Genomic DNA, 12,122 nt, shown 5'->3' on the forward strand with positions numbered 1-12,122 from the left:
TGGCATACCAAATAAGGGGTCTAGGACGAATATTTCGTGGTGTTACATAAACTTTTGGAGAGACAATATGTAGCATGGGATAGAAATATGGTTCTCTACACAGAACCCATTATATATTAGGCAGTAGGCCCGTTATCTAGCACACACTTTATTGCAATTTACATCATAGGAAAGGTCAGTACTTTTTTTCCATATGTAGGCTACTTTGCGAAATATATATGTCCTCAAGGAATTAAAATATCGACCAAAAATAAAACTTTTATATTTTTCATACAAAAATAATGGTCCATTTCACCCGCTAAAGGATATCAGATCATCATTCAAAATTGTAGGCATCTTTTTCGACCTATACTCTTACCCGGTGCAAAATTTCGTGACTATTGATGTATAATTGCGACTTCTAGCGAGTTTATAATTACACTACAAACAAATAACGGAATATATTAGGCTGTAACATGTTATCTGATCATGCACACCAACATAATTGGCATCAATTGAAAGGTCAAGCGTTCCACTTTCAAGTATATCTCACTTGTCCGGAATGTCACTTCCAGGAATTAAGATATAAGCTGTATATTAAAAATTTGCACACAAACGTTTTGGTCCATTTAACCCTCTAAATATTATCCGATCACCATCTCAAATTGCAAGCTTCTCCTTTGTGATATACTCTTACCTTATATAAAATTACGCGTTGATCGGACTATTATTGAGACCTACAGAGCCGCTAGAAAATTGGATAAATATTATGTTTTTGGTCCACTTCACCCGCTAAATATTTCACGATCATCACCAATAAGAATAGGGATCTATTCTGATCTGAACTCGACCTCCATACAAAATTTCGTGACGATCGGTCCATAATTGCGGCCTGGAGAGTGTTTACAATTTATAATGGACAGACGGACGGACGGACGGACACACATATCAAAATCGCTTTATCTCGTCGAGATATGAAGATTGGTATACCACATTGAGGGTCTCCGACGAATATTTCGCGGTGTTACATGAATTTTTACCAAAACAAACTTATAATACCCTTTTCCACATTGTGGTATAGGGTATAAAAATCGCGCTCAAAATTCACACTTTTAGGGCTTTTTTGGGTTCTCACGAAACCACAAGACCTATCGACATGTGATTAAAAAAATGTTGTAGCAGTGAAAATTCTCTACATGATTGACCTCAATGGTATTTTCGTAGGTTTTACAATTTTTGAGATATAGAAGAAGAAGTTCATGCAGGGTGCACATTAACTAACTTTGTATGTAAACCGCTTAAACCTAGGAAGTTTTCGCGGATTCTGAAACAGCAATGTTCATAGATGAAAATATTCAAAAACAAGAAAAACCGCTGGAGGAATTTTTAAATAAATCGCGGTCAAAGTTCACATTTTTAGGTTTTCGCGATTTTGCTTGAAAACTGCAAGTCCTATCGAAATGGGGCTGAAGAAAATTTGTCCAGAGGATTGACCGTTATGATTTCTTCCTAGGGTTTACCATTTTTGAGATATAGAAGTTCAGGTCACATTTTTAGGTTTTTTTTATTAGGTTTTCACGATTTGCTTGAAAACGGTAAGCCGCATCGAAATGGGACCCGAGAAAATCTTATAGCTGTGAAAATTCTCTACAAGATTGGTTTTCGTAATTTTTTTTCCTATTTGTACCATATTTGAGATATATAAGTTTATGTTGGGAAATTGCATTCATGACCCAGTCTTATATGGAGACGATACAGTCAGTAAATTGTCAAAATTTGAACTTCTATATCTCAACAATGGTAATACCTACGAAAACATCATAAAGAAAATCTTGTAGAGAATTACCACTGCAACAACACTTTCTTTAATCCCATTTCGATAGGGCTTGCGGCTTCCAAGCAAAATCGTGAAAACATAAAAAAGCTCTAAAAATGTAAACTTTGACTCGATTTATTTGAAAATCCCTCCGGCGATATTTTTATTTTTTGATTTCTCTCATCTATGAACCTTGGCATTTCAGAAACCGCAAAAACTTCCCAGGTGTAAGCACCTTTAATTTAAATTAAGTTAAGGCGCACCGTGTTAATTTGTTAGTAAGAGAAATTATACGTTATATAAATCCGTTAGTATTGGCCAGAAGGTTTAGGAGAAACTACGTGGGAAGGTGTGAGTATTAGGAGTATATTGTTATAAACTGAGAATGTTGCTGCAAGTTTTTATTCCAACAGCAGTGCCTATTTCAATTCAGATACCTATTTCAAAGTGTGTTAAATTTACGTCTATGAGAAATGTTGCATGTAAGTATTTCTGAAACAAAAATGTGAACCTGGATGTTTAAAAAAAGGCTTTTGTATCTTAAGGTCGTGTACTGGGATTTTGTAGAACTGCTAGCGAATGATCCAACAATGGAAACAGTTTATTTACAGTACCGATCACCTTGCGAAACAATAGAATACCCTTTACAGGAAGCACGCAAGCTTTTGACATTTTCGGAATTTAGTAATGGAAGATCAACAGTGGTATATGTTCCCGGATGGAGTGTAGAGTCACCTAGTGAAATGCTTTATAGTGTAGCAAAGGCATTTCATTGTAGAGGTGATTATAATTTATTGGTGAGTGTAAAATATTACACTAATTTTCAATTCAAAGATTTGAATTTCATGTAATTTCTTTGCAGATTTTCAACCCCGACAAATTTCTTTTAAAAACTTATTACATCTCGGCATATCATAAGACAATGTTGGGTGAATATTTAGCTGTTGCTTTAAGAAATATGTATATAGACCCCAATCGGCTTCATTTGATTGGCCATAGTTTGGGAGCACATATAGTTGGTTTCGCCGGTAGGCATTATCGACATTTAACGAATTGTACAATTGAACGTATAACTGGTCTGGATCCAGCTAGACCTTGTTTTGCTGTAAACTCCATATTTCCTCGCATATCAGTTGGAGATGCTGGATTCGTTGACATCATTCATTTCGACCCTGACAATTTCGGCATTAAGGAGCCTATTGGAGATGTGGATTTTTATCCATTCGGCATGGATGCAATTTTTGTCTGTGTACATCAACCAGCCAATTGTCGTCATTTACTTTCGTTTGATTATTTTCTCGAAACTGTTCATAATCAAAATACAACGAAATTCGTCAGTTATGTTTGTAGAAGTTTGTTGGATATGGAGAATCATGATTGTTGGTCAAAGTCTGAGGCGTTAATGGGCTTCGAGGCATCTACTAAATATAAAGGAATATTTTACGTAGATATTAATGGTCCAAGTAATTCGCCCAATAGCAACAAATGTGGTGAATGTTCCAAATAAATAAAACTGTAGTCAATAAAAACATGCATATTTCATTTATTGTTTGCAGACTAGGTGTTAACTTGAAAAAGTTTTCAAAATTATAAAGGAAACAAAGGCGCACAATGGTTCAGGAATCGATTTTCCTGGCCAAAACCCCAATTTTTTGTCGTCACCGTTTGTTAATTTCTATACGGGATTCGATAGTAAAAAATATTGAAACTAAGGAAACCAAAAAATTAAGTCACATTATTGAAAGGTGTTGGCGTGGCGTGCTCCTAAAGACGACAAGTTTTCCCAACTTTAGAAAATACGTAATTTTTGCAAATTTCAGAAGAAAAAATAGCTATTTCTCCGAAACTTAAAAAGATATTTTGTTAATCTTTTTTAAATTTTTTTGTTAGGTAGGTAGGATTGTTGGCTTGAACAACGGTTTCAATAAATTACCGTAGCACAGTGGTTCAGAATCGTTTTTTCATGTTAAAATTCTGTAACTTTTGAACGGATGGAATTATTTTCATAATTCTTGTTTTGTTCGACGGATAATTCAAGGATAATTCAATTTAATATGGAAAATTTGTACATTAAATGAAGACTAAATACGAAAATTCAGCCTTTTCGTAGGAATATTGAAGTCACAACCTTCAAACTACCGAAAATAGGGAGGTACCGTTTAAAGTGCTGCAAGTGCCGTCTTACATGAACTGACATTTTTCAAGTCTTAGACATTATTGATTCATTCAAGTCATTCGCACAAACTAAGCCGAATGATTCAAATCACAGTTATGAATTAGTTCATGCAAGTCATTGCGTGATGGCTTGTAGAGGCTTGACCACATTGATCACAAGCTTGATTGACTGTAAGTGACAACGTGACATTTTCAAGCTTGGTATATTTTGGTCGCCTGAGCGAATGTTGTGATCATTTGTGTGTGTGTTCTGCAATAGATATTGCTCTGTTCCTTTACGTGCCTGAGGTTACCATTTCTTACCATTTTTAACCTGTAAAGTGTTCCCTTACTTTTAATAGCATACAATTTATATGGTAGCAGTTTACCACTTTTACCATTTTCTGCCACTGTTACCATTTTTAAAAGTAAAGGAACAGACCAATATTGTGTTTCAGTCGTAAAAAATGGAAAATTTGGTAAATATAAATAAATAAAAAATAATTAATTATTAAATAAATTAAGTTACAGTGTTTTATTTATAAATGCACTAAAAATACAAAATAATTTTTCTCTTAGTCTCAATAAGTATATTCCGCTATTCCGCTTCAGGATGGGATCTACCAAATAAAACGCTAGCCGTTTATTGCCATTTAATATTGTGACCATATTGAGGCTTAGAGAAAAATATTTTTTTGTTTTTAGTGCATTTAAAAATATTTATAAATAGATTACAAATATAAAATAATAAAGAAGCTCTGGCTAGTAGGCCTTAAGCTAGGGCAAACACATTTTTTACCACTGAGAACCAAATAACTATATTAGGCTAATTAAAACCGAAAATGTAGATACAAATTTAAAATGTCTGAAATCGGGTGGGACCGTTATATGGGGCAATACCAAAACCTGTCAATTCGAACTAAAAATGAGAATAAAATCCTCACAATACCTAAAATTGGGTGATACCGTTATATGGAGGCTACAGACAAAAATTGACCCACATTGGTTTTGGTTTCATATTCATGTATAGTCATCCAAATCTGAAAAGTGGGCAAAGTTTTATTTCGGATAACTACAGCGTGTCAAAATTTGAACTAAACGGACAACAAAAAAGTTTAAAAACACTCTAAAAATAACTAGTGAAAAATATACCACGGTTTAAAAATTGAAGAAATATTTCTTTATTTTATTTATTTTTTCCTTTTAATTATTATAACTTATTTACTTATATTTGCTTTAAATTGTTAAGGTTTTAATTACTTGAATAGTTTTTTGTTGGTCTAATTTTTATACAAGCAAATATTTCAAATGTATAGAAATAAATATTTTAATAACCTTACATTTTTCCTCTAGGTTCAGAGCTTTCAGGACTGGTTTCTGCCGTTTATATAAAAAAATATTTAAAATACTTAACAAATAAATGACGTAAATTTTACAAAACACCTGTTTTAAATCCAAGTGTAAAATGCGTTTTATTTATATAATAATAAATTTTGTGGATAGCCGGTAATTTGTATTAACGAATTACAGATATTTTTGTTAGGATGCCAATAGATACATGAACTTTCAACTGAGAACACTTAAATTTACTTAAAAAGTTAATATACATACACATCATGGGAAATACGTAATAATTTTCATTTATTGCAGTGTTGGCGATTTTTATTTCTAACGCCATAGTGATTTTATTATGGCAAAAATGGTGGATATTTTTTAATTTCGAAATATATGACGTTTTAACGTTTACTCGAATTATCGCGTTTCTTTGAAATCATTGAGATTTTATAATTCGTAAAGTAATTACTCACCTGAAACTAAAAAACCGAATCGTAAAATGTATAGATATTTCATTAAGGTTTTCTTTATCCATGTAACATAATACACACACGGCATTTCATCATTCTAACAACAATTGTTCATTGTTCACACATTTGTCGTTTACGCTTTTTTTTATGACTCAGCTCTTGTGTTGAGCGACTTCATCTTGGTGGTTGGTTTGGCTTGGTTGGGCTTGAAAATTTCGTTGTGTAGCTTGGATGGTCTTGAAAATTTCGTTATGTGGCTTGATTGATTTGAAAATTTCGTTGTGTGGCTTGATTGATTCGAACATTTCGAGTGTGAGTTGATTGACTTGAACATTTCTTTGTGTCGGCATGTCTTGATTGGTCTTGAAAATTTCGTTGAGTTGATTTACTTGACTCGTTTGTAGCGTTGACTAAAAACGACTTAACTTGTTTTTTGTTCCAAGGCTTGAATGGAGAAACAAGTGGCTTGTGCAGATGTTTAGTACCGTTCTATGAGGCTATATGAAGGCGTGGACCTATTCCGACAAATTTCATATGGAATGTTGAACACCACAAATGAAGACTTAATACCAAATTTCAGAGTTTTCGAAGGAATATTGAGGCCACAACCTTCAAAATAACGATAATATGGAGGTACCGTTGTATGGGTGATATGTGAAGGCGTAGACCTATACCGGCAAAATTCGGAGGAAAAGTTTTATACCTCCAACGAAGACTAAGTACCAAATTTCGGCGATTTCGGTGAGACAATGAAGCTAAAACCTTAAAAATGCCGAAAATCGGGTTGTACCGCTCTATGGGGGCTGTATCAAAAGGTGGACCGATATAGCCCATTTGCAATACCAAACATCCGAGGAGTAATAGAAACATCTATACCAAATTACAAAGCTGTATCGTAAAAATTGCGAGCTGTATCTTGATTTCAACAGACGGACGGACGGACATGGTTGGACTTAGAATTTTACCCTGATCAAGATACAGTATAATCTTGATAATCCGACACCACATATTTCGGCGGTGTCCGGATTAACTCATATACTTAAAACTGTAATTAATGTGGGAAACAGTGTGGACAGAACACACATTTTACGCATGTAATTTCAATAAAATTACAAAAAGTGTTAAACGGACGGAACGGCATGGGTACATTAGTATATATGTGCTGAAAGAGGACAGAATTAGGTATTTCTTTCTCCAGAAATTAGCAAACATTAAATTTTTTCCAAAATTGATTGTACATGGTATTGATGTACATGGTCAGATAACAGAGCTACAGCCTAATACATACAGTTTTATTTGGGAGAAGTGTAGACATAATCAAGCTAGATGTCGCAGGTTATAGTTCAATACTGACAAGTTTTTGTACGAGGTAATAGTTTTAATCCAGGATATTGCCAATAACTTTCCATAACAAGTAAAAAACGTTAAGTTCGGTCGGACCGAACTTTTTATACCCTCCACCAAAATTAAAATGAAAGAGAATGGAATAATTAGTTTCCTCTCATCTACGAAAGTAGTAGTAGTAAGAGAAATTATACGTTATATAAATCCGTTAGTATTGGCCAGAAGGTTTAGGAGAAACTACGTGGGAAGGTGTGAGTATTAGGAGTATATTGTTATAAACTGAGAATGTTGCTGCAAGTTTTTATTCCAACAGCAGTGCCTATTTCAATTCAGATACCTATTTCAAAGTGTGTTAAATTTACGTCTATGAGAAATGTTGCATGTAAGTATTTCTGAAACAAAAATGTGAACCTGGATGTTTAAAAAAAGGCTTTTGTATCTTAAGGTCGTGTACTGGGATTTTGTAGAACTGCTAGCGAATGATCCAACAATGGAAACAGTTTATTTACAGTACCGATCACCTTGCGAAACAATAGAATACCCTTTACAGGAAGCACGCAAGCTTTTGACATTTTCGGAATTTAGTAATGGAAGATCAACAGTGGTATATGTTCCCGGATGGAGTGTAGAGTCACCTAGTGAAATGCTTTATAGTGTAGCAAAGGCATTTCATTGTAGAGGTGATTATAATTTATTGGTGAGTGTAAAATATTACACTAATTTTCAATTCAAAGATTTGAATTTCATGTAATTTCTTTGCAGATTTTCAACCCCGACAAATTTCTTTTAAAAACTTATTACATCTCGGCATATCATAAGACAATGTTGGGTGAATATTTAGCTGTTGCTTTAAGAAATATGTATATAGACCCCAATCGGCTTCATTTGATTGGCCATAGTTTGGGAGCACATATAGTTGGTTTCGCCGGTAGGCATTATCGACATTTAACGAATTGTACAATTGAACGTATAACTGGTCTGGATCCAGCTAGACCTTGTTTTGCTGTAAACTCCATATTTCCTCGCATATCAGTTGGAGATGCTGGATTCGTTGACATCATTCATTTCGACCCTGACAATTTCGGCATTAAGGAGCCTATTGGAGATGTGGATTTTTATCCATTCGGCATGGATGCAATTTTTGTCTGTGTACATCAACCAGCCAATTGTCGTCATTTACTTTCGTTTGATTATTTTCTCGAAACTGTTCATAATCAAAATACAACGAAATTCGTCAGTTATGTTTGTAGAAGTTTGTTGGATATGGAGAATCATGATTGTTGGTCAAAGTCTGAGGCGTTAATGGGCTTCGAGGCATCTACTAAATATAAAGGAATATTTTACGTAGATATTAATGGTCCAAGTAATTCGCCCAATAGCAACAAATGTGGTGAATGTTCCAAATAAATAAAACTGTAGTCAATAAAAACATGCATATTTCATTTATTGTTTGCAGACTAGGTGTTAACTTGAAAAAGTTTTCAAAATTATAAAGGAAACAAAGGCGCACAATGGTTCAGGAATCGATTTTCCTGGCCAAAACCCCAATTTTTTGTCGTCACCGTTTGTTAATTTCTATACGGGATTCGATAGTAAAAAATATTGAAACTAAGGAAACCAAAAAATTAAGTCACATTATTGAAAGGTGTTGGCGTGGCGTGCTCCTAAAGACGACAAGTTTTCCCAACTTTAGAAAATACGTAATTTTTGCAAATTTCAGAAGAAAAAATAGCTATTTCTCCGAAACTTAAAAAGATATTTTGTTAATCTTTTTTAAATTTTTTTGTTAGGTAGGTAGGATTGTTGGCTTGAACAACGGTTTCAATAAATTACCGTAGCACAGTGGTTCAGAATCGTTTTTTCATGTTAAAATTCTGTAACTTTTGAACGGATGGAATTATTTTCATAATTCTTGTTTTGTTCGACGGATAATTCAAGGATAATTCAATTTAATATGGAAAATTTGTACATTAAATGAAGACTAAATACGAAAATTCAGCCTTTTCGTAGGAATATTGAAGTCACAACCTTCAAACTACCGAAAATAGGGAGGTACCGTTTAAAGTGCTGCAAGTGCCGTCTTACATGAACTGACATTTTTCAAGTCTTAGACATTATTGATTCATTCAAGTCATTCGCACAAACTAAGCCGAATGATTCAAATCACAGTTATGAATTAGTTCATGCAAGTCATTGCGTGATGGCTTGTAGAGGCTTGACCACATGATCACAAGCTTGATTGACTGTAAGTGACAACGTGACATTTTCAAGCTTGTGGTCACTTGTGCGTTTATTTTGATCATTGTAGTCGCTTGTGCGGTATATTTTGGTCGCCTGAGCGAATGTTGTGATCATTTGTGTGTGTGTTCTGCAATAGATATTGCTCTGTTCCTTTACGTGCCTGAGGTTACCATTTCTTACCATTTTTAACCTGTAAAGTGTTCCCTTACTTTTAATAGCATACAATTTATATGGTAGCAGTTTACCACTTTTACCATTTTCTGCCACTGTTACCATTTTTAAAAGTAAAGGAACAGACCAATATTGTGTTTCAGTCGTAAAAAATGGAAAATTTGGTAAATATAAATAAATAAAAAATAATTAATTATTAAATAAATTAAGTTACAGTGTTTTATTTATAAATGCACTAAAAATACAAAATAATTTTTCTCTTAGTCTCAATAAGTATATTCCGCTATTCCGCTTCAGGATGGGATCTACCAAATAAAACGCTAGCCGTTTATTGCCATTTAATATTGTGACCATATTGAGGCTTAGAGAAAAATATTTTTTTGTTTTTAGTGCATTTAAAAATATTTATAAATAGATTACAAATATAAAATAATAAAGAAGCTCTGGCTAGTAGGCCTTAAGCTAGGGCAAACACATTTTTTACCACTGAGAACCAAATAACTATATTAGGCTAATTAAAACCGAAAATGTAGATACAAATTTAAAATGTCTGAAATCGGGTGGGACCGTTATATGGGGCAATACCAAAACCTGTCAATTCGAACTAAAAATGAGAATAAAATCCTCACAATACCTAAAATTGGGTGATACCGTTATATGGAGGCTACAGACAAAAATTGACCCACATTGGTTTTGGTTTCATATTCATGTATAGTCATCCAAATCTGAAAAGTGGGCAAAGTTTTATTTCGGATAACTACAGCGTGTCAAAATTTGAACTAAACGGACAACAAAAAAGTTTAAAAACACTCTAAAAATAACTAGTGAAAAATATACCACGGTTTAAAAATTGAAGAAATATTTCTTTATTTTATTTATTTTTTCCTTTTAATTATTATAACTTATTTACTTATATTTGCTTTAAATTGTTAAGGTTTTAATTACTTGAATAGTTTTTTGTTGGTCTAATTTTTATACAAGCAAATATTTCAAATGTATAGAAATAAATATTTTAATAACCTTACATTTTTCCTCTAGGTTCAGAGCTTTCAGGACTGGTTTCTGCCGTTTATATAAAAAAATATTTAAAATACTTAACAAATAAATGACGTAAATTTTACAAAACACCTGTTTTAAATCCAAGTGTAAAATGCGTTTTATTTATATAATAATAAATTTTGTGGATAGCCGGTAATTTGTATTAACGAATTACAGATATTTTTGTTAGGATGCCAATAGATACATGAACTTTCAACTGAGAACACATAAATTTACTTAAAAAGTTAATATACATACACATCATGGGAAATACGTAATAATTTTCATTTATTGCAGTGTTGGCGATTTTTATTTCTAACGCCATAGTGATTTTATTATGGCAAAAATGGTGGATATTTTTTAATTTCGAAATATATGACGTTTTAACGTTTACTCGAATTATCGCGTTTCTTTGAAATCATTGAGATTTTATAATTCCTAAAGTAATTACTCACCTGAAACTAAAAAACCGAATCGTAAAATGTATAGATATTTCATTAAGGTTTTCTTTATCCATGTAACATAATACACACACGGCATTTCATCATTCTAACAACAATTGTTCATTGTTCACACATTTGTCGTTTACGCTTTTTTTTATGACTCAGCTCTTGTGTTGAGCGACTTCATCTTGGTGGTTGGTTTGGCTTGGTTGGGCTTGAAAATTTCGTTGTGTAGCTTGGATGGTCTTGAAAATTTCGTTATGTGGCTTGATTGATTTGAAAATTTCGTTGTGTGGCTTGATTGATTCGAACATTTCGAGTGTGAGTTGATTGACTTGAACATTTCTTTGTGTCGGCATGTCTTGATTAGTCTTGAAAATTTCGTTGAGTTGATTTACTTGACTCGTTTGTAGCGTTGACTAAAAACGACTTAACTTGTTTTTTGTTCCAAGGCTTGAATGGAGAAACAAGTGGCTTGTGCAGATGTTTAGTACCGTTCTATGAGGCTATATGAAGGCGTGGACCTATTCCGACAAATTTCATATGGAATGTTGAACACCACAAATGAAGACTTAATACCAAATTTCAGAGTTTTCGAAGGAATATTGAGGCCACAACCTTCAAAATAACGATAATATGGAGGTACCGTTGTATGGGTGATATGTGAAGGCGTAGACCTATACCGGCAAAATTCGGAGGAAAAGTTTTATACCTCCAACGAAGACTAAGTACCAAATTTCGGCGATTTCGGTGAGACAATGAAGCTAAAACCTTAAAAATGCCGAAAATCGGGTTGTACCGCTCTATGGGGGCTGTATCAAAAGGTGGACCGATATAGCCCATTTGCAATACCAAACATCCGAGGAGTAATAGAAACATCTATACCAAATTACAAAGCTGTATCGTAAAAATTGCGAGCTGTATCTTGATTTCAACAGACGGACGGACGGACATGGTTGGACTTAGAATTTTACCCTGATCAAGATACAGTATAATCTTGATAATCCGACACCACATATTTCGGCGGTGTCCGGATTAACTCATATACTTAAAACTGTAATTAATGTGGGAAACAGTGTGGACAGAACACACATTTTACGCATGTAATTTCAATAAAATTACAAAAAGTGT

General features: G+C 33.5%; 1 protein-coding gene across 1 annotated transcript; it reads left to right on the plus strand.

Moving 5' to 3' along the window:
- Positions 1–2,137: 2,137 nt before the first annotated feature.
- LOC141399952 (lipase member H-like) lies at positions 2,138–3,324 on the plus strand. Its single transcript, XM_073979322.1, has 3 exons — positions 2,138–2,277; positions 2,341–2,592; positions 2,658–3,324. The coding sequence occupies exons 1-3, from the start codon at positions 2,269–2,271 to the stop codon at positions 3,300–3,302; spliced, it is 906 nt and encodes a 301-aa protein (XP_073835423.1). The 5' UTR covers positions 2,138–2,268; the 3' UTR covers positions 3,303–3,324.
- The last annotated feature ends 8,798 nt before the right edge of the window (positions 3,325–12,122 follow it).

Source organism: Musca autumnalis, unplaced genomic scaffold (genome assembly GCF_047663935.1).
Source record: "Musca autumnalis isolate F117 unplaced genomic scaffold, ASM4766393v1 scaffold_3, whole genome shotgun sequence".
Classification (NCBI taxonomy): domain Eukaryota; kingdom Metazoa; phylum Arthropoda; class Insecta; order Diptera; family Muscidae; genus Musca; species Musca autumnalis.

Coding starts and splice junctions, on each gene's coding strand:
- LOC141399952 (XM_073979322.1), top strand. Junction 2,593..2,657: donor GAGGTGATTATAATTTATTG/GTGAGTGTAAAA, acceptor ATTTCTTTGCAG/ATTTTCAACCCCGACAAATT.